Source organism: Carassius gibelio, chromosome B3, assembly GCF_023724105.1.
Source record: "Carassius gibelio isolate Cgi1373 ecotype wild population from Czech Republic chromosome B3, carGib1.2-hapl.c, whole genome shotgun sequence".
Taxonomy (NCBI): domain Eukaryota; kingdom Metazoa; phylum Chordata; class Actinopteri; order Cypriniformes; family Cyprinidae; genus Carassius; species Carassius gibelio.
Window position 1 is genome coordinate 24328873 of NC_068398.1, and position 23510 is coordinate 24352382.

The following is a 23510-nucleotide window of genomic DNA, read 5'->3' on the forward strand; positions in this document are numbered from 1 at the left end:
CACCAGAACAGTCTAAAATAGCCTCGATATAAAAACGTGTGTACTGATGATTCAGGATAAGATACACACACAGTTTGGAAAATGGATTTGTGATGTACTTGCTTGTTATATAAATTTGGTACATTATGAACACACAAAAAGTTGCAGACTGCATCTTTAAATATTTTTTCTTCTTTAATCAAAACCTTTATTCATTACATGTTTAAGTGTGAAATTAAGGCATAACTGCTGTTCCCATGGTTATGAAAAAATACATTTAATAACTCTGATGTCAGTATTATTTTAAAAATGCTATCATCAGATGGAAATGGATTGAAATTTCTTATTTTTATCGGGAAAAAAGAAGTGCTTGTCCAGTAATCGTAATAATGGTGACCAAGTTGTGGGCTTTAAGCAAATCTTTTTTTCCCCCCAGTTCAAAAGGGTTCAGAAAACAAGGGAAAAAAGAGAGGGGGAAAAATGAGCCAAACCTCACCCTAGGCAGTATTTTATATATCCCATATATTGCGTTCATGCATCTTTTGGTTTCTGTCATTACATTCCTAAGTCCAAGATATATTAAGGGCTTCACACAGGTATTTGAAAGCCCACATGGATAAAACCAGAACAAGAGTCGTTCTCAGGCTACCTAGGTCATATGGTGAAATGATAGGAACAAATAAAGGGGAATATTTCTTGCTACCAGTTACTTATTGTTTTAACTTAAGCAGCTGCTTTTGTCTTTTAAAGCTAAATGTGTATTGCTCAAGAGCTACTGTACATTTATGGGGTTTTTAAGATTTTGAGAATGAGATTTAAAAAATACACAAAAAATACTTAAACTTGATCAGCTTTTCTGATTATATTAATAGAAAACGTTACGCCTGCTCCGGTATGACCATAAGAAAACAACCTATACCTGTCGTAACACTTCAAGCTGATTAATAACTGAAGTTTCGTTTCAACAGTGGGAGGGTTGAATATTGAGGAAATCACACAGTCAACTAGCCAAAAGTCTCTTTATTCACAAAACATATAACTACAGTTATCGATGTGGCAAAGGCAATGCATCAATCACATGTTTAGCCTGAACCAAAACTATTACTTTCTCTCCTGTCAACCTTAAAAAAATAAAATAAAATAAAAAAGGTCTTGCCCTCCCGACCGAGCCTCATCACAGGTGGGAACAACTGGCATTTTACCCAATTCATCAGAATACATGAAATGTTAATGTCCAATACAATGCTGCTATGTGTCTTCAAATTGTTCAATATTACCGGTTACAAAAATACAGGATTTTACCATAAAATACTGCTGGGAAAAATAAAGCTCGATTTTTTTCTTTTTTTCTGAATCTCATAATTATAGAAGGGCTATATTAGGTGTAGGACAGCTAGGTTTTAGTCCAAGCCATGACAACAATAGTGACCTGGGAAGAAAAACGGTGACAACTACAGAAACCCTATTTGATGGAGCAAGTGCTAAAAATATTTTCTGAATATATCCCACAATGCATGAGTTGGAAACCTCATATGAAGTGGCTCTAATGTGCTTTCTCACGGGCCACAAAAACTTTAGGGGACTTCTGAGCTTCCTCTTTCCCGACCACCGTTAACAGAACCACACGGATGTGCCGACTGGCTCACAAAGTTTTGAAAGGGATGAGACGTGATCCGGCTTACTTAAAAACAGTTACCCATTACCGACATAAAGTATATCCCTTCACCACCTGATCAATTTGTTATAAACAAGATTCCTTGCTGCTGTCACTCCAAAATACGACTGTAAAACTATGACACACATCGGGTCTTTTTAGCACAGAAGGGGCAGCAGCAGCTCAAAGTTGAGACGAGACGAATTTGGACATAGGTCTTTTCCAAAGCAATTCCACAGTTGCTCGATTCTCACTGAGGTCTCATGCACACAAACATACAACAGCCAGTCAGGTTCCTATTCCTCAAAGGCTGGTGGCGTAAGAGTGGTAAGAAAAGGAAATGGGGTGTGTATGTGTGTGTAATGCTACAGTAGTGTGTGTGTGTGTGTGTGAGTGCATTGCTATCACAGGGGTGCAGTGCGAGGCTGTACGCGTGTAGCGCTATAAAAGAGTGCAGCGTCTCTGTGTGTGCTTTTTGCTCTTCTTATTGCTGCGGTTCGTCTCCTTGTATCTTCGGATCTCCCGCACGAGAGAGTAAAATGCCTCCTCAACTCCCTGCAGACAGAAAAAGACAAGACAGATCTAGAGCTAAGGGTGCTAAGGAGAAATCATGCACATTACTGAATTACAAACGTGACGCTTTTACTCTGATTTGCCCCCAGAGAAAGAAACAAATGCACACTCGTCCTGTCATCACAGTCATTGTGTCTTCAGGTTTGCTGACATGTTTCTGGAGGGTTGGGTTTTGGAGAGGGCGTGTGACTGAAGTCTAGTGTCAACTCTTTTAGAATCTCAAATCTGATCAAACTGCTGTGAAATATCCTGCTTGAAACAGTGTGCTCTGGTTCTCAGCATGTTTGTGGGAGATTTCTTCATCTAATGCAGCCACATTCACTCATGGTTAAGAAACATTCACACAGAACATGTTTGTGCATTCCACTTCGCTGCTCTTCCATTGTTGTTGTTTTTTCTGTAAGATCTGTTAGATGTCTGATTGTTGCACTTGCTTCTCAAATATTTTGCAGAGTCTCACGTGACAGTTTTCTAAAAGCAAGTAGTACAACTTTTCACAAGAGGGGGAAAGAACAGGAAAAAGTCTTTCATAGAAGCACATCAGCCTTATTCATTTATATTTTTGTTTTAACCTTTTGTCGTTTCATTCTTATGTTGACATGTATAAAATGTAATTGACTATGTCTGAGAAGAAGAAAAAACCCTGAATCTAATTGTATATAATCCAACATTTAGTTTCATTTTTGGCCCACTGTAGTAAACTGTTTGGGCATAGACCTAGTGTCCTTTTTCACTCCACTGTTTTGTGTCTCGTTTTTTCAAAATGCAAAAATGTGTTCTGTGGCACTACGGGGGTCCCGAGTACAAATCTCAGCTCGAGGACGTTTCGTTGTCTCTAGTGCAGCTCAACCAGGTCTCGTACCATTCGTCGATCTTTGTGATATCACAAATCCTGGAAAATAAGCGCTGTAGTCCAAACAAGTTGTTTGTTATAGTTTTTGAAAAGTTAAATGCTCAAACGGCAACATTACAGACTAACTAAGGTTGAAAAAAGCATAATATGACCCCTTTAAATAGACATAAAATGCACACAAACATGTTTTTGAACTTAACTTGAGTGCTGTGTTTTTAGAATTGTGAGACAAGTGTGAGATGCTAGCCTGCTAATACCAAACTCTGCTACTTCGCTTTTCTTCGTAGACAGAGTCTGGAAGGGCATAATTGACAAGTGTTTTCTTTCTCCTGGGGGGGGGCTTGTCTGAAGTTGAAAATCATTGGTTACCCGTAAGCCAATCTCATAATGTTTGGTTATGACGTGTTATTCGCCAGCACAGCTGCCTCACACTTCCACTGTAAACACAGGAATGCTGCGAAAACAAAACCATCGAGCGAAATACCGGAGTGAACATGGCAGTTCACAATCACGATTATCGCCTTGCCGGACTCTGGCCTCACCAGTTTCTCGTTAACGATCGGTAACAGTTGATAAATATAACTTTACCCAAAACCTGTCGGGAGTAGGGCCACAACTTCACCTCCATTCAAAATGTGAAACAAACACTCTTCTTGTTCAGGCTTCAGTTGGCAAATGGCAGGAATATTCTCCACAACAGAGCGAATAGCATCCCGTGTCTCCTACAACTACAATCCGACGATTGTGTCAAATTCGACGCGTAGCGTCTACGTCACAGCTCTCGGCCCACCCTCTGTTCGTTGATTGGCTAGCTGGTTTGGAGCTGGAGGTAAACTGGGAGATTTTGCAGTTTGCAGTCTCAGATGGAGTACAGAAGCGAACTGAAATTGAGCGGAAGTTTTACACCGAAAAACAATAAAAAAGCAGAGCAGTGGAATGCAAAAAAATTATTTTAGTGTAACTTTAAAATCAGTGCCACACACCTGTCGCGTCTTGGCAGATGTTTCGACAAATGGGACGCCGTAACTCCTGGCGAGCTCTTGGGCTTGACGCGTCTCTACAGTACGAGAGGCCAGGTCACTTTTGTTCCCCACCAGCACCATCGGGACATTGTCGCTGTCTTTGACACGGTTTATTTGCTCCCTGCACAGAAAACAAAAGCATAACACGGGTGATTTTTCCATACAGAGTGATTTGAGAAATTCTACTAGGCCTTTCTCTAGTCCCAGTGTTTTCCTTACTCGTCAACTTTAAATCACATAAAAAAAGGAAGTTGGTATATTATTGCAGTTCAGTGATCGTCATCCTGCTGAATTGACATTAAAAATTGTAAATTAATTTTTTTGCTTAAAATCAGTCTAGCAACATTTGATCATATTCTAAGTTTTTAGGAAGTAGAAAGCTTTATTTGCGGTTAGTCGAAACAGACTATATAGAAGTATTAACAGGACAGTCCACCAAAAAAGGATTCATTTTCATTGTATTTTTTTATTCATTTATTTTTTTGTCCATACAACAAGAGTGAATGGAAGCCGAAACGGTTGGGTTACCAGCATTCCTCCAGACATCTTTAATGTTCCACTGAGGAAAATAGGTCATGCAGGTTTGAAATGACATGAGTGTGAGTAAATAATGACAATCTTCATTTTTAGATGGATTATCTTATCATCTGAAAGACTATTTATGGTAACCGATGCCGAATACTGTTTACACATATCAGTTTGTCCACATTTGTTTGGCTATGTACCTGTAAAGATGTACATCCTCAAAGGACTTGGCGTTGTTGATGGCAAACACACAGAGAAAGCCCTCTCCTGTCCTCATATACTGATCTCTCATAGCACTGTACTCCTCCTGACCTGCGGTGTCCAGGATGTCCAACAAACACGTCTCTCCGTCAATCACAACCTGCTTTCTGTAAGAATCCTGCGTGGAACACACATAAAAAGAACTTGAGCTCAATTATAATATCTGAGCTTTTACATATTGTGACGATCAACAACGTATTAACTGAATACACAAACAAAAACTAATAAAAATACTAAATTATCTTACAGCGACAGTCCCCCCCCCAAAAATGTAATTTTTCATTATTTACTCCCCCTCCTAATGTCATTTCAAACCTTTATGCATTTATTTCTTCTGTGAAACACAAAGCAAGATATTTTGGAGAATGTTAATGACCAAACCGTTTTGGCTCCCATCATATTTCTGTCCATACTATGGAAGTGAACGGGAAACAAAACAGTTTGACTGCCAACATTCTTCAACAAATCTTGTTTTGTGTTCCCCAGTAGAAAGAAAGAAATTCATGCATGATTGAAATGAGTGGGAGTAACAGTTGACAGATTTCATTTTTGGTTGGTTTAACCTTTTAAAGAAGGTGAACTCTTACCTCAATAGTGGGGTCGTACTCGTCTACAAAGTGATTCTGAATGAGCTGGATGGTCAGGGCACTTTTCCCAACGCCACCAGCCCCGACGACTACCAGCTTGTATTCTGTCATTCTGGATGGAAGAGAGAGAAAGTGAATGGGGAGAGGGTTAGAAACAGAAAATAGCGGTCTCATTGGATTTAATCAGGAGCAACTTGGGGGGGGGGGGACATAACCTTTACAGATACAAGCCTTTCACTCTGACTGATAACACTTACACAAACTACAGCAGCGATAACAGACTGAACACAAAAAAAGATAAGTCACTCTTCACTTCCACTCTATGGAAAACAACTGTAGTGAAAGTGAATGGTGACCGAAGCTGTCATTCTGCGTAACATTTCCTTTTACTGTTCCACAGAAGAAAGAAAATCATACGGGACGGATGACACAATTTTCGTTTTGAGTAAACCGATCCTTTAATAACCGGAAAAAGAACATACATGTTACATAAGATAGTTGACTGAGATGTAAAATTGCTGCATTATCAACAAATCATATTTAAAGATATTTTAGACGAGGTTTAATCCGTTCCTATCACATTTACTTAGCCGGTAAGCTCTTTATATCTGTATCTCAACTCCTATCAACAGGTAAGAAGTTATTTAACGGCTTATTTGTGTATTTTACCTTCAGAGCGGTTGTTAAATCAGTTCGGATCGCCCAGACGAAGCGCCTCGAGATGAATTAGTATTGAATGAAGTCCAAGGATTAGCCCCTGAGCCACATTACGATCGACCAGACAAACTAAACACTCCTGAGGGTCGAAGACAGGCTGGAAGTATTCAGGCTGATGACAATCCAACCGTAAAAACACTAAAATATATTCTTATCTTAACTATGTTTCTTCAGTCTGTTCAAATTTGACCAAAAAACCCACATAAATCCATTCGTAGAGACATTAGCTCCTCTCGGCTAAGACTCTCCCAGATTCACACTGAGGGCGAGGAGGGGGCGGGATCACTGGAGGAGATGACCAGTGAGATTCAAGAAGCCCGTTGGATTTTTAAATTCTATTGGCGAGGAATAAACGGAAGAAAGATTTGACCAATGGTAATGCAATGCCTCTTTCCAATTTCTTCTTCATGTCCCGCCCCGTGAATATGGACCAATCGGATTCGCTTTACATATTAAAAGGCCAGGGATGCACGTCAAGACATCAAAGGTCTCCGCTAAAAGTTTCACCTAGCCCTTAAAAGAAAATATATTTAGTGTTTTAATGTATCATTGCATTTACAAATAAAGCTAACAAATTAAGTTATGTAGTTGTTACTTAATGCAGTCAGCAGAGGGTTTACAGTGATTAAGGAATTAACAATGAAAAGTCAAGTAATAATGTAATAAATTATAATAAAATGATCCCAATAATAATAATAATAATAATCATTATTATTATTATAATAATTATAAAGTGTAGAGCATTTAAACAACTCATTGTGTAATGTTATTGCCTTTTTCTTATTATTATACATTCTTATTTATTTATTTATTTATTTATATGTGTAAATATGTATGTCTATAATTTGTTATTAATGGTTTGGCAATGTAAAGCCTTTTACCAAATTTAAAGCGCTATTATTTTAGCTTGTTTTAGTTTACACATTTTTACCACTAGATGTCACTGACAATACTACAACAACAAAACCTCTCCGGTGCAAAGATGCTTTCTTTCTCTTTCTGAATGACAGATGGATGGAGGGATTATCTTGGTGATTTTAGGCAAAGATTAGAGGACAGCAGATGCCCTCTGTGGGTGGAGAGGAGCATTAGGGAGGGTGAAAAAAGGTATAAACTGAAAAAAAAAGGAAAAAAACTGATAAGGTGCATGTGGGCAAGTAATCTGAATGATGTAGGAAAAAATTGAATTTGGCTTGTATTGTTATGCATATTCATACAAACACACCACCCACCACACGTCTGCTGTCTCGAGCAGTTTCTTGTGCCTGTTTGATCGGTTATTAGTGCAAAGAATAAATAACACACAGTTTATAAATTTAATTCGTTTTATTGTACACAGGGAATTTTCACGTATTCAATTTTTACACATTTTTTAATTATATAATTATTACTATTATTATTATTATTATTATTTCAGTTTTTCCCTCAAAGGGAAATCATGTTTTTCTTGTTTTGTTTCTATTGTGCTGACAAGTCAAGTTACATTTGGGAAAACAAAATAAAGAAAGAAATGAAAGATTCAGGAAATAAGCGCAAAAAGTTACAAACACATGAAGCAGAATAACATCAAAATAAAGGGCAGAATCAACTGGTCACTACTTAATCATCTTCTTTCCATTCCCTAATGATGTTTTCTGGTTGATTCCCTAAGATCATACTGCTCTCTGACTGAATGGACCCTAAATGGATGCACATGATAAAATCTGCATATGCTCAGAATACAACCCTTCAACTTCTCAGTATTTCGGCACTTATCCCTTGTAATTCACCTGGCATTTTCTGTGTTTGTGCGTGTCGATATATTTGGACTCATGGCATCAGCATCAGCAATGTCATAGTCATGGGTTAAGTTCCCAACTATACCTTTTGGATAAAAGTGTCAGCAAATGGAGAAATGTAAATGTAATGTGTAAATGACTGTGAGTTTGCCTGGCAGTAACACCTTCATCGTGCGCAAAATAGATTCATCCACAGATTTACTGAATTTGTGTGCATTGTGTAAGCTTGTGAAAACCTGTATATGTGAATAATATAGTACATCAAAGGATAAAAACACGCTTGTGCACTGACCCAATGATGAGGATCTGGGTCGTTTAAACTTGCACACACATTCAGTCATGTTTAAACAATAGTTTAGGCCAAAATGAAAATGCCATCATTATATATTAAACCATATATTTAGAGCAACACTATGTAACATTTTTTCTGTGTTTAAAATTTTCAAAATGTATATAATAAGTGATTAAATCATATATTCATATACCAAACTGTCTTTTTCATCTTATCCTAAATCCATACGGTACATTCATAATAAGTGATTATTTTTGGACTATTGTAGCCTGTAAAAATAATGAAGTAGCTCCAGGTACAATTTTCTTCCGCGGGATGCGTGCATTTCTGTTTATTGACTGCTAGAGCACCAAAATGTACATAGTGTTGCTTTAAAATTATAAAGAGTATGTAATGACAGAATTTTTATTTTTGGTGACTGTCACTTCAAGGATATCATGTATAAGTGCACAAACCTATGATCAAATAAATGTCTACACGTCCATAGATTTGCTTGAACCCTTTTACAATTTAAAGCACTGGATAAAACAAAAGGAACTGAGCACAATCTGGAAACTTGCACACATGCACACACACACACAGAGAGAGAGACAGAGAGAGAAACTCCTATACCATATACTCCTACACCAGAACCATGAACATGTCTAATATCACTGTGTCATTTTAAGTGCATTACAGTGATTTGGCAGGAAGCCTAAATTACTGAACATATAAATCACAGAGCACCACTGTATTCTCACATCAACACACACACACACACACACACACTATGTTTACAGAACAATCCTCACGTAATCTGATCATCAGTTTGGAAACTCATTCGCTCTGTTGCTTATTCACACACTCACACATTCACTCACTCACTCACTCACTCACTCACTCTCTCTCTATTTATTTACTCCGCATTGATTGTTACTCCTTTAACTCTTAGATATAGACTCTGTTTCTTCTCACTATGTGAGCTCTCTCTCTCCCTCTCCGCCATATAAATAACTGTTTGTCCCGACAGGTTGAACATATTCTTCTGTTTTATCCCAATCTGATACCCATCCTGCCCCAGCACCTCCTCCGTTGGGACCACCAGAATGGGGATTGTTTATAGCCCCATACTGTCCTCCAGTCCTGTACAGCTCTTCTGTTTCATTGGCCAGTTCGTCCTCTCCCAGAATGCCACACTTCTCCTCGCTGGTATTCTCAGCATCCGCCCATGGCTGCTTCTCACCTGATGCAAAGATCCCTGAGAACATATTCAAATCCAGCATTTCAGGAGAGAGAAAATGATAAAAGTAATTCCCAATATTCATTATATGTGGAATAAAAATAAATGTAGCATGTTCGCATGTTGAAATTATGATTTGCTGAACACAGCATACCATAAAAGATCACACCCCCATAATGCACCAGTGCTGCGATGAGGAAGACATACTGCCACTCTTCACGTGTCTACAGGCAAAAATAAATAAATAAAGCCAATTAACAACAATATAAACTATAGAAATCAATTATTTGGCATGTGAAGTATGTACCTTATGTTTGGTCATGGCTCCAACTATGATAGGACACACCATTCCTGACAAAGTTCCCACTCCGTTGGAGATTCCCATCAGGATGCTGGCATAACGTGGAGCAATGTCAAGATGATTCACATTAAACCCTGAAAGGGGAAGAGAAAGGTATTTTTCATACATGCATCTTAACCAGTATCTAAAACTGTGACTTTAATTCTCATAACTATGACCTTATATCCCACAATCACACTTTATTTCTTTTAATCTGACTTTCAACTTTGTAATTAAAATTAATACTTTTCTTCTTCAAAGATGCATTAAATTAATCAGAAGAAACAGTAAAGACATTTACAATATTCTGAAAGATTTATAAATGTTGTTCTTCCAAACTCTCTATTCAAGAATCCTGAAACAAAAGTATAATTGTTTACACAGAAATATTAAGCAACACATGTTTCCAATATTGATAATAAGAAGATAATGTTTCTTGAGCATAAAATCAGCATTTTGAAGGATCATGTGACACTGATGGCTGAAAATACACTTTTTTAAAATTCATTTTAGTTAAAACATTTTTTTAAATTGTAATAATATTTAACAATATGACTGTTTTATTTGTATTTTTGATCACATGAAAGCAGCCTTGGTGAGCATAAGAAGTTAAAAACATGAAAAAAATCTTATTGAGTCCAGACTTTTGAATGGTAATGTGTACAAAAGCTAAGTGAATTCTTAAGTGTGTTCAGTCTTTAATCTTTTCTTTTACTAACCTGAAATTGCAAATCCACTGAAACCAACCGCCAGTACAAGGAAAGAAATAGCTATTACTTTGGTATGTGAGAAACCAACAACCAAGAGTAGAGTGGCTTCCATTCCAAACCCTAAAACACACACAGACACACACAACAGTAGTCTCGTGGATACATCATACAAGGTTTACTGTTGGTCATAGTTTAACTGTGCGTCCAATTCTAGCATGAATCTGTCTCTGTGTTGTGTATGTTTGTATGTGCAGATGATTGTGAGAGACTGAGTGTGTCATGCATTGATGCATCAATGATTACTGCCCCAGCTGCCATTGCAGGAGCAGACAGAGCAAAAATAGGCAGATAATCTGACTTGCGTCTCACACACACGTACAGTTTCTGACTCTGCATGCGCGCTGCTGATTCTGGATTCTACATTTACTGTATGACATTTATTAAAGTTTACCCAAAAACAAACAAACAAATAAATAATTAATTCTGTCATATTATGGGTATTTAATCCTATGCTATTGCTAAAAGATAAACAAAGAAAACTTAAGGGTGAGTAAATAATGACAGATTGCTTTATTTTTGGGGTAAAATTAGTAATTTAATTTATTTTTTCTATATCTCACCTCCACAGTTCATGAGTTTACGGACATTCGTTGTGGTCATTAAATTATGTGTTCTCAGGTAGTCAGCAAGTTGTCCTCCAATTGGCACGATAATGGTCATCACTAAATGAGGAAGTGCAGACACCATCCCCACCTGAGCAACAGAAGGAACAAAAATATTACTTATTGAACAAAACATCTTCATCCACCTTCACAATACTGCATTACATGTGTGCATACTGTGTTTCTCAACTGGTTTTGTTTTGGGACATACATTTTACATATAAACTCTTTAAAGGTTACTACAAATTATTTACAAATTATTATATGCTGTTGCATTTAATTGTTTATATTTATTATAGCTTTTTTCTAGGAGTTTGCAACCCTTCATAAAAGACACGTGATTTATTTTTGGGTTGTGGCCCACCAGTTAAGAAGCACTGTTGTAGAGCATCATGAATACTAATTTAAGTTTGTGTGTGTGTGTGTTTCACCTTGCTGATTTCAAAGCCAAACACCTCCTCGAAGTAAGCGGGCTGGCTGATGAGGAGCAGGTAGAAGGTCCAGCTTCTGCAGAAGTTGGCCACGATGATGGCATACACCGGCATGGAGGTAAAGAAGTGCCGCCAGGGAGTTTTAAATTTCTGCAGGTTGGCGAAAAACACAGAGGTCGGACATATCCAGAACAGTGCAGCAAGCAGCAGTTAGAGAGATGAGAAATGAGAGAAGATTCAGAGTGTGTGTGTGTGTGTGTGTGTGTGTTTGTGTGTGTGTGTGTGTGTGTGTGTGTGTGTGTGTGTGTGTGTGTGTGTGTGTGTGTGTGTGTGTGTGTGACAGAGCGAGGGGGGATGTGTGGAAGAGTGATTAAGAAAGAAAAATAATGGCTGTGTTTGTACCTGCAGAGGGTTGACCAGGCCGGCGGTTTCCCCGATGGCGTCCTCTATGTACTTCCTCTCCTCTGGTGTGATGGTTGGGTGAGCAGCTGGACTCTCATAGGAAACTAAAATCCAGAAGAGATACCAAAATATCCCAACCATTCCTGTGAGGAGAGAAAAGGATAACTATGAAAATTATTAAATATAATGAAAATTGTATATTGTAAATAAACTGAAGTATTAGCTTTGGGTCTGTTTTTGGGGTCAATGGCATGATTTTTCAAATTATTATTTTTTTTTAAAGATGTTTCTTGCAATCACCAAGTGTGAATTTATTTGACAAAAAATACAGTAAAATCCATAATATTGTGAAATATTTTTTACAAATTAAAATAACTGTTTTCAATTTCAATGTATACGTAATTTAGGAAATATATAATTATGAAATATATAATTTATTATATATTTTAATATCAAAATAAAATCGAATAAACGTCTGAGTGATAGTGTGTGTATATTGTATATTATAGTTTTCAGTATTACGTGGTTCATTAAATAAACAAAAGTTTTATATCAAATCTTATTGTATATAATTCAAATGATGTGTATATGCTACCTACCATACACATAAAACACTGAGGACCATCCGGTGTACTGCACCAAGACTCCAGCCAAAGGCATTGCAACAACAGCTCCAGCATATGAACCTATAACATACAGTTTCTTAGTACACTTCCTCTTATTAGTGCTATTCACTAACATTATCATCAATGTCAGCTTTTTACTAAATCAAAACTTAATTCAAGGTTCAACTAATCACAGATAGACATCTTACCACAGAATGCTGTTGTGGCCAATCGACTTCTTTCAAGGGGCGGAGCCCATTTGGCCCAAATGCCATGACATGCAGGATACGACACACCCTTCCAGAAGAATAATAATCCGATTAAATATTGGTGACCATGACAGTAACAAAAATTTTTATAAAATAATAATCTTTAGTGTGATGCTATGCATTTGGACTACTTCAGAACCACACAAATCCACGTATACACACAGGTGGCATACCTCCACAAGCCCCTGGCAAATCCTGACCATGATAACACAGCCATAGTGAGCTCTAGCTGCTGCTGGGATCAGCATATTCAGCGTCGACGTGGCCACAATGGCAAAGCCAAACACCCTGAGACCAAACACACATACAGTACAGTCAACTGAGGCCTAATCCCAATCAAATGCCATGCTAATATCTCATCACATGGGGATGGCTGCCATGTTTCAATGAACATTTATCAGGGTTGGTTTTCAATTCAAGTCAACCTCTGTATATATAAGAAAACCTTAAGGTCCACCAGGGTCAAAAAAAAGGTTCATTTTTGGCATCTGCTGAACACACACTGTCATTATATTATTTTATTAGAATTATATATTTTTTTCATTATATATAGGGTAGGTTGTCACAATGCAACAACAGCCAGATCAAAAGACAACACATGTTTTTATATCTGGATATTTGACTCAGTTGGACCAAATTGTCATTCATAAAACTCTTCAGTAAAAGAACACTTGAGAAAACATCAATTCACTGATCAGATTACCTGTTGGCGGCAAACTTTTGACAGATGAATCCCCCGGGTATCTGTGTGACGATGTAACCCCAGAAGAATGAGCCGTGTATCATCCCTACCGTCTCGGGGTCCCATGTGAACTGAGCAGCCTGGGTGGGAAAAGAGAGAGTCAAACTCATTGCATCGAACTTGTATTCAAAAGCTTTCTGTGCAAAATCTGAGAACACTTCAGTCAGTTCAGGTTTTAATCAATAAAAAATGATCACGCACTATTCTTCAAAGCATCTAATAACCTGAATTAACCTCAGTCACTTTTCTGTGTCATGTTACATTTGCAAAATGGGGAGGGGGAATGTGAGAAAGAAGTAAAATAAAAAATATAAAACCAAATATATAAGTAAGATAAAGTAGCCCAATAATAATAATAATAACAGATCATAAAATAAATTGATCAAAATGGGTATAACAATAATACATATTTTTAAAATAATAGCATTATAAAAAATCGTATTTTCTCTGTCAATTTTATTTTCTCAGTTTATTTGTGGGATAATTGCATTGATGTGTGAAATTCTACAGGGAAACCTGACACTGTCTGGAGACAAAAATCTAAGTGGTTAATGCTAGTAAACTGGAATTTGAAGTCAATTTGCATGTATTTATGTATGTATGTATTTAGATATTGATGTTTTTGACATTATTTCGACAAATTGACATAGCATATCAAAATGACAGTAGGCTCTATGTTGTTGTACCTTTATTTCTTATGAACCTGTGTTGTATCTATCCATGCTTAATGAATCTCATTTTTATCATAAATTTTAAATATGCCTCTCAATAAACTGAAATGCACAATTTCTACATTCATCTGTTTCCATTAAGTTTCTTAAACTGGACTGGATGTTGAATTCCAGCAGTGACACTGACCACTATAACAGGTTTCTTCCCGTAGTAAACGGTGTGGTCGTTGACCATGCTGACGATGGCCACACCCAGGTTACAGCGGATGCCGAACGAGATGCAGAAGCCCAGGCCTGACAGGATGGCGATGATGTAACGACGTGGCAACCCGAAACACGTGCAGTCCACGATGGGAAGCTCCTTCTCCTCCACCAGCTCCGGGCGGCCCTCCGCTGACAGCTCGATAGTCTCGCCATTCTGCTGCCGTTTCTCCAGGAGTCTGCATGTGGGCACAGAAAGCAAAGGCCAGTGTAAGTTAAGTTCAGATAAATAGCATAACAGTGTTTGAAGATTTTCTCAATTCATACAAAAACATTAAACACTGCACTTTACCCTGCACTTTATCTTATTGCACTTGAACAGATTTACATCGCTTGGACATTCAAACTGGCAAGGTGTATTTGTCCGATAATGACATGAAAGAGAAACTCAGTTCAGGCTAGCTGTGTGTCTTTCGCCTAGTTTTGCACTTTGTGTGATTTCGCATCTTCTAATGCTTTGAAAATACATTTTTTTAATTTGCTAAAGACTGTATTCAGAAGTGACGAACGCAGAAATGCAGTGAAACTCACAGCGCCACACACGCCATCTGCCTGGAGCTGCCTCTGTGTACAACTGTTGGCGCAAGCTACATTAAAGTGATTATTACATTTTTAATATGGATATATTTCTTACAAAAATACATCGATTTGCTACAGGAAGCCTTTGTTCACCCCCTGGAGCGATATGAGACACTTCTTATTATGGATGGGCGCTTTTTATTTAACTTCTTTTGGACTGATGCATGCAACACCAGCTGAGTGACATTAAACAGCTTGAAAGACCAAAGACAGTTTTTAAAAATAACTCTGACTGGATTTGTCTGAAAGAAGAAACTAATATACACCCAGAATGCCTCTGGGGTAAGTAAGACACTGTCTAACATTTTTGGGTGAACTAACCCTTTAAGTAAGTGATCATGTTCTTACACAATGTAAATGTTCTTTGCTCTCTTTTCTGTACAATGAAAGTTTTATAGTTAGTAAAACTGCAAGTTTTTATTAAGTTCACCTACATTGCCCATTGCCCCTTATAGATCAGCTAACATGACCAATAAAGTAGTAAAATGTATTATATACTTACACATATTGGAGAATCGAGATATTTCATTATATAGTTAACCCATTTGGGAATATTTCAAATAAAAAAGAAAAATTTTATAAAATCAATAAGCCTACATCAGTTATACAGTGCTATCATGCCTGCTGACAAGGCCCTCACATGACAAGGTCTCCTCAAAAATAACATTTGTATGACACCCCTGCACCACACCTTCTATAATTCAAACATTTAAATGTTATTTTACAACAATATTATTATTTAATGTGGCTGTGTATGTAAAAAAAGAAAAGGAAATCTGTAGTCCTGATTGCATCCTAGGGCCATATGCCTGGCATACTCTGCACCCCTGTAACGGTGCCCAGCAATATATTGACATTCATGGAAACACAGTGTGTTGTATAAACAGTCATTTCAGCAGCATTTGAAGGGTTTATTATCATAATATATAAAAAAATATACATTTTTTAAATTGGAGTGAAGAAGACACCACAAATATGCAAATAAGAACATTAACCCAGGGTTTATACATTTGTAGTGTGAAATGTCAGATTATGAATTTGAATACACTTTACCCAGGATTTTAACATTGTTAACTATTTCAGGTGTGAAAAGCCCTTTAGCGGGTCAAAGGTCAAAAATACTTTAATCCAAAGCAACTCTTAGGCCACATACTACAGGGATAGTCCTGGATTAATCTGAGGTTAAGTGTCTTAATCAAGGACACAATGGTACTAGTTTATGTCTCGCTCCTTTTGGGGTCAAACTAGATTCATTTTGGTTACCATTCACCCACTACTGAAAAATGTTGCTGCTATTTTAAATGTTATTGCACCGTGTGCTTAGCTTTTTTATATACATTTTTTTATGAACAGTCAGGTTTTTACAAACTGTTTTATTACACTTAACAGGTATGAAGCTAGGCTGTGAAGTCACATCCACTAGGGAACCCTCAGAAGTCATAAAAGTACATCACAAACACACCTAAAAGCAGGTGGGATGCAGAGGGAGGACACAGAGGGGGAGAGGAGGACATGGGACAAGAATGAGGCGTCTCTCTGGATAGCAGTACATGGGAGTCCAGCAGAGACCTAAAGAGAGACCATCTGGGTATGCAACCTGTCTGCAACGTTTACAGCCAGTAAAAACACACTTACATAGAAGCACATGAGCAGACATATGCTCTGAAGCTTACAATATGTGTATGATTTTAATGAGCAGAGAAAATGCTCACCATTAAATCTGTCCTTTACACACAGACACTCTCAGAGTGACTAGGCCTACATAATGTCAAAATGTGCCATTCTCACAAATCACACTAAAAAAATCAATGATTTCTGTTTCAAATAATGTTTGTCTTTCTCTCTCTACGCTTCTATCTCTCTGTTTCTCTCATTTCGTCACTGTTCCTACAAAAGCAGATCCCTTATAATCCCCTCAAGCTCAAACAACACACAATCAGAGACAAGAGAAGAGAAACGAGAGGGAGAGGATTCCACATGTGTGCTTGTATGTTGAGGAGCAGATTCTTTCTGCAGCCATGTACAGAAACTCAAAAGGTGTCTCGTGGACATTAGAAAACAGCAATGTGTTTCAATTATAACTCCCACGACTCATGCATGTCCCTCCTCTTCCATCTCTTATCCAGCGATAATCTGTGGCCCCACCCTCAGATTAGGATTACAGAAATTATAGACTTCCGGAGATAAATATGAGTGGGAAAAAAAACGAGTGAATAAGTGGAACGAGAGAGAGATGGAGAAAGAGAAGCAAGAAAAAGAACGCAGACACATTCACTCTGGAAGATGTGTAATTAAGGTTAAAGCTAGTTAAAAACAGATTGCTGCCAACAGCGGCACATATGCTACCTACTAATGAGAATGACTGTTGGCTGTTATTAATATTTATTTCACTCTGTATTTTACCTCTTTAAACCATGTGACCATCGAAAAAAAACAAAAAAAAAATCCGGGATTACAGATCATGCACTCATGCATCTCGTTCCATGGTTCATGACGCACCCGCTGACCTGTATGTGTTTATGTGTGTGTGTTTAGACCATCTAATAAGAGACAGGTGTAGTGCAGAAAGGGGTGGTATGAGGACCTTGACAAACACTTTATATGGATAAAAGACACGCTGATAGAATCCTGTCCAATGGCATCGATTTCTATGTCAGCATATTATAAATATCTCACACAGTTACCAAAGCTGGATCAGATACAAACACATCTGCATACTCATTATAACAGCACCATATCAGCAAATGAGTAATCGTTTTTATTGATCTCATTTGCATATTATAGATTCATCAATTGACTGTTTCAAGGCCAGCATGCTCAGGTGTACACACATCTCTTTCACTTTCTCATCAGCATTGACTGCTTTGATTTTGCTTTGAATGTTCAAAGTTTCTTCTTTTTAATGTTTTTGAAGGTTATTATTAACGAAAGCTAAAATTAAAACAAGTAAAAAACATGTTTGTTACTTGAAATGAATAAATGTTAACTGCTAATAAATAAATAAAAAAATACAAATATTTATTTCAGCTGTTTGCCAAAGGAGCATTTCTCATTTGTATTTAGTTAAGATTGCAGTATTAATACAATTAAAACTAAATAAATCGAAACCAATAAATACATTTTATTAAAATATTTTTTTCTAATACACACACAAACACACACACATATATATAATAAATGAAAAAAACAAAACAATAGATTAATGAGAAAACAGAAAATATAAAAATTAAATTAAATTCTAAATATAAAACCTCAAACTACTCTCCCATGGCCTCATTCAATATTAAAGTGACTTTCATATCTCTGCAAAGAAGTATATTATCCAGGTATTTTTCACCTAATGATTTATGGATATTTTATATATATATATATATATATATATATAGTACATCCATGTTGCCTTCATACTACACACATTCATACTATAGTACTAACATAAGTGCTTACAAACTAAAGTACTTATTCAACTGAGAGTTTGATTTCAGACATATTTTAGCCTACATCATTTATTATATTTTATATTTTATATTTATTATTATTTATTTATTATTATATATTAATTATACAGTTTTACAATATTTACATGCAGCAAGACAGCATTATGATTATTATTTTTTTTAATCTGTGATGTCTCTATATATATATATATATATATATATATATATATATAATTACAAATCGTGCTCTACTGCATCTCGTGCAAGTTCATGCTACATGGTTCATTACTGTTGCATAATTATGTATTTAATGTATTTAAGACGTAAGACATGTAGATCTCTGTTGACACCAAAGGTCTTTGACGCACACAAACGCATCAAACATACATTGACACACATGCACTCTTTCCCATTTAATCTTGCTGTAAGAGGATGAAGGCACAACAGTAAAAAATAAATTACATAATCCTACAGTTCTCTCTCCCAGCCCCCCACCCCCCACCCTCTGACAATCACTTCATCTATGTTCTGTTCATCCTTTTATCATCTTGTCTCCCTACTCTGCTGTTGTTTCATGCACAGAGAGGTGTTCTGAATCTACTCGCCACTCTGACCTTGTTTGGTTAATTTCATGAAAAAATCTGATGATATTGTATAAAGGTAACAGATTAAAGCTCATCCACAAATCTCTTTTGCCCCTCCCCTACACATTTCTTTCAGTCCTACCATCAGTGTTGTGCTATGATTTTTATGCCGAACTCCTCTGACCCTCCCCTGCGTCTATTGAACAGATTGGGTCTCAGTGGGACCATGTCACCTGGGGAGATACTTCCCCACACCAAACACACACACACATATGCAAACTTCTACACATCCAAGCAGCCTGACCTTCACATGCTTTCAGATAAGCAGTCTAGTCAACAATAGTGCCTAGTACAGTTAAGAAACATTATCTTACCACATATTATAATTGTAAATGCAAGTTTTAATTACATTTTTAGTTAAGACCTAAATGTTTCTCTTGGAATCAGAATGTCTAAACAGTTCCATGAAGAACCTTTAACATCTGAAGAACGTTTCTGTTTCACAAAAGGTTCTTTATGGTGAAAGAAGGTTCTTCAGATTATAAAAAGATAAGAAAAAGATGGTTCTTTAGTGAACCTTTGACTGAATGGTTCTTTGTGGAACCAAAAATGGTTCTTCTATGGCATCGCTGTGAAGAACCTTTTAAAGCTCCTTTATTTTGAAAGTGAAAGATATTAACAAGTACAAGATAATGAATTCTCAGCATGAAACTCATATGTCAGGAACCATTCTCATGAGCTCCCAATAAACAGAATAGCTGTAAATTATCAAACAAAATGTGAAAATCTGTGAGATGGAGTAGGGATGACAGAGGGAAAACTGCAGGTGTGAGGTGCGTGCTTGCTGGCCTGTGAGGCAAACAGTAGGAGAAGGAGACGCATTGCTGAGCTTTAAATGATTAATCAGCTGCTGATGCGTTCTCTAAAATATTATCAGGGACACAGAGTCACAGCTAAAGACGAGAGGCCTAAATCCAGATCAGCAGTTTGCTTTAAACACAAACTTTTCCACAGATACAGTACCTTTAGTTTCACACCAGGTTATCAGATAAAAGACATCTATTATGTGGACAAAAGTACGAATTATCCGAAAAGTTCTATTAGGCTAAATTCACTCACTGAAGGAATCTACTGCGCGTGCCGCCCTTCACTTAATCCAGCGAGATCACAGAGACGAGGAAGTGATGGGGAGGGGGCGTGCAGGGATTTGTAGCTGACAGCTGTGTGTGGGTGTCTATGTGTCTCTCATGGGCTATTTTCGAGCTGGATTTGAAGGGGTTATATGACGTTGCTAAAAAAGAACATTATTTGGTGTATTTGGTGTAATGCAATGTGTTTATATGGTTCAAGGTTCAAAAAACACATTCTTTTCCACATGATTTAGATTATTGTTTCCCCTCTATACGCCGCCTTTCTGAAATGCATAGATTTTTACAAAGTTCATTGTTCTAAAAACAGAAGTGTGTGCTGATGGCCGAATGCCTCAAGCGAGTGACGGAAATGTTGCACCCCTTACCATACTGTGAGGCCGCCTGTCTTGGTGCAACGAGACAAAAAAAATCCCATTACAAACAAGGCATTTATTGCATCTAGTGGGGACATAATTAATGATTATAATGACTTATACTGTCTTTTTTACACCTTGCACGGCAGTGCCCCCACCCCATGGGCAGACAGGTTTACCCATTTCTAGCACATACATTTATATATATATATATATATATATATATATATATATATATATACAGAAGGAGAATTTAGCTGACGCTTTTATCCAAAGCAACTTAGAATTGCTATATATGTCAGAGGTTGCACACCTCTGGAACAACTAGGGTTAAGTGTCTTGCTTGGTCACATTGGGGTCTGACAGTGGATTCGAACCCGGGTCTCTCACACCAAGGGCATGTGTCTTATCCACTGCACTAAGACAATAACACAACTATTCCCCTAAACATGTGTAATTGCTGATGTATGCTAATGACACAAGTGACAGATGCACTTCTCCTTACGATTTAATTTAGCTATTTTATTTATTTTTCATTACAATTTTTTCACTTTAAATAAATTATAATATAAAATTATAGGATTAATATGAATTGTAGTTGCTCAACACCACAGGAACAGTTAAAAAAAAAGTCTAAACTCACAACTCCAGAGGTTCACGGAACGAGAAGGGGGAGAAAGGATGGTGAACTTGCATGTTAGTAAAGGCAGGCGCATAAAAAAAAAAAACAGTTTGAAACAGGACACACCTTCTCTTTTTTAATTGATGATGGCGGTGCCTCACTTTCTCCATTTTTTTAATTGGAAAGCATGCATCTAAAAGTTCCTTCCCTGTGTGTCTGGTATGCACGTGCGTGCGCTGTCATGACAACAACGAAAAAGTTGACAACAACCTAGTCAGCAGTTCACCCTGAAGCACTTCAGGACTATGAACAACACAAGCAGGATTTCACAGCCTCAGCAGCAAAGAAAAAGACTCCAGCCAACACCAAATACAAGCAGAGCAAGTTGTTTGCAGGGTCCTCAGTCACAGAGGTGTCACAAAAAAGATTAGATGAGCTGATTGTTTGGTGATAGTGATAAAACATAATAAAAGTTAAAAAAAATAATATTTTTTTTTGTAGTTTTCTTTTTATTTCCTACAGGGCAGGGGAAGGTAAGAGGTATATAAAATTAAAACAAACGTTTCTAAGCATGCTTTTTGGCATTCAGAATAGGCCCAGATAGATTTCAGCCTAATAGGGATACCAGCGCTGAATCTTCAATTTCACATTTATTTTGTGTATTTTCAAAATACAAAATACTGTATTTGTATTTAAATACATATCCCCACACAGTATTTGAATTTAAATACATTTTTCCACACAGTATTTTGTATTTGTATTTTAAATACATTTCCATGTATTTACGCCCATCTCTGCTAATAGGCTAGAATATAAAATAGCCTACTTGTTATTTTGGTAGGCTAAGGAACGTTTGTATTATGTTTAGTACTAAGTAGGTTACTCATGTCGTATTAAGACTAAATTTGGCCTTTGACATCCTGTTCTCTGAGAGCGGTCCGCTTCATCAACTAGTGCGTGGAATCAGAACTCGCAAATGTTCTGAGCGCGAGCTGTGCGGTGATGCGCAACGCTACCTGACGCTCAGGTGGAATAAAAGGGTTCATCTGAAATATGAACTCACTCACGCGCACTGTGCACAGATACTAGAGAGAGCAAGCCAGCAACGCCATGCGTCGGATGTCTGTGGCAGCGGGTTAGCCGCGAACTAATCTGATCCATCTGGACAATCTCCTCAATCGGACAGAGTGGACGCATTACGCGCAAACAGATTACATAAAATCACCTTTGACTCAGAGTCAATCACGACAAGGGTTTGCCACTGACTTCTTGAGGCAGGAGACACATGCACAGAAAAGGGACACAGCACTTTTTGGGTAGAGTGAACTTGATATAGTACGGTTCCACCAAGCATCTCTCATCAGTAAAGGTGCAGGCAGATCCGGTCACTGACATAAACTCAACGCCTTCGAATTCCAGAAGTTTTCTCAACACCTCAGTTTCGACGTAAATCACTTTTGAACACTATGTTTCGTTTTTAAACAATAATAGGCTACACAGAAACCAAGAGAAAAATATAAAAACAATTAAAGGAACATTTCTTAAAGTACAAAAATGCTTGAGGATAGTAAGATACTTTCTATATACTTCCTCACCTGTGTATTTTTCCCAAAGTTTTTCCTGCCTGAGCCTTAAAGCGGTCCGGACGGATCTCCATCCTCGCGACTTCCGAGTCCGACCGGTGTGCTCCTGTCCCGTGCACCTCTCTCTCTCTCTCTCTCTCTCTCTTTCTCTCTCTCTCTCTCTCTCTCTCTCTCAGATTTCCCTTACTATCTGTTATCCCTCGAAAATCCCCCTTTCTCTCTCTCTTTCTCTCTCTCTCTCTGTCCGTGGTCCAGATTATATTATAGCCTAATATACATATATATATATTATATCGATTATTAGATTAGATTATATTATATATATATATTATATTATATTATATTATAGCCTAATATATATATATATATATATATATATATATATATATATATATATATATATATATATATATATATATATATATATAATGTATGCTTTTTGAACTTGTGAACAACACACAACAATATTTACACAACTGCATATTAAATAAAATAAAATAATTGTGTTATAAAATATCACACACACACATAAGACAATGCTAATACAATGTCTCATAAAGCATAAAGACATTGACATTTTTAATAAAAATCTTTTATTTTAGCTGCTACATTCATCACGTAACTAACCTTTTTTAGTCTATAGTAGGC

General features: G+C 37.1%; 2 protein-coding genes across 2 annotated transcripts; both read right to left on the reverse strand.

Annotated features, from left to right (window-relative positions):
• Nucleotides 1-984: 984 nt before the first annotated feature.
• Nucleotides 985-6469, reverse strand: LOC127952884 (GTPase HRas). The gene is made up of 5 exons (XM_052551738.1): nt 6124-6469; nt 5455-5566; nt 4807-4985; nt 4043-4202; nt 985-2188 (listed from the first exon to the last, which is right to left on the reverse strand). Exons 2-5 carry the CDS (start codon nt 5563-5565, stop codon nt 2075-2077), a joined length of 564 nt encoding a protein of 187 aa, XP_052407698.1. The 5' UTR covers nt 5566; nt 6124-6469; the 3' UTR covers nt 985-2074.
• A 1009-nt stretch (nt 6470-7478) lies between these two features.
• On the reverse strand, nt 7479-23000 carry LOC127951873 (vesicular glutamate transporter 1-like). The gene is made up of 13 exons (XM_052549959.1): nt 22875-23000; nt 14480-14732; nt 13583-13701; nt 13053-13167; nt 12820-12907; nt 12605-12691; nt 12006-12148; nt 11604-11753; nt 11131-11263; nt 10520-10630; nt 9768-9895; nt 9615-9684; nt 7479-9478 (listed from the first exon to the last, which is right to left on the reverse strand). The coding sequence occupies exons 1-13, from the start codon at nt 22934-22936 to the stop codon at nt 9195-9197; spliced, it is 1743 nt and encodes a 580-aa protein (XP_052405919.1). The 5' UTR covers nt 22937-23000; the 3' UTR covers nt 7479-9194.
• Between the last annotated feature and the right edge of the window lie 510 nt (nt 23001-23510).

Bases quoted from the DNA above. Each gene is read 5' to 3' on its own strand.
- LOC127952884 (XM_052551738.1), bottom strand. From the start codon at position 5,565: ATGACAGAATACAAGCTGGTAGTCGTCGGGGCTGGTGGCGTTGGGAAA. The intron at 4,203-4,806 runs GTACATAGCCAA...TTTTCTGTGCAG, and splicing joins GAGGATGTACATCTTTACAG to GGAGCAAATAAACCGTGTCA. The intron at 2,189-4,042 runs GTGTGTGGCACT...TTCTGTCTGCAG, and splicing joins CATCTGCCAAGACGCGACAG to GGAGTTGAGGAGGCATTTTA.
- LOC127951873 (XM_052549959.1), bottom strand. From the start codon at position 22,936: ATGGAGATCCGTCCGGACCGCTTTAAGGCTCAGGCAGGAAAAACTTTG. The intron at 14,733-22,874 runs GTGAGGAAGTAT...GCCCACATGCAG, and splicing joins ACTTTGGGAAAAATACACAG to ACTCCTGGAGAAACGGCAGC. The intron at 12,908-13,052 runs GTATGCCACCTG...TTCTTCTGGAAG, and splicing joins TTTGCCAGGGGCTTGTGGAG to GGTGTGTCGTATCCTGCATG.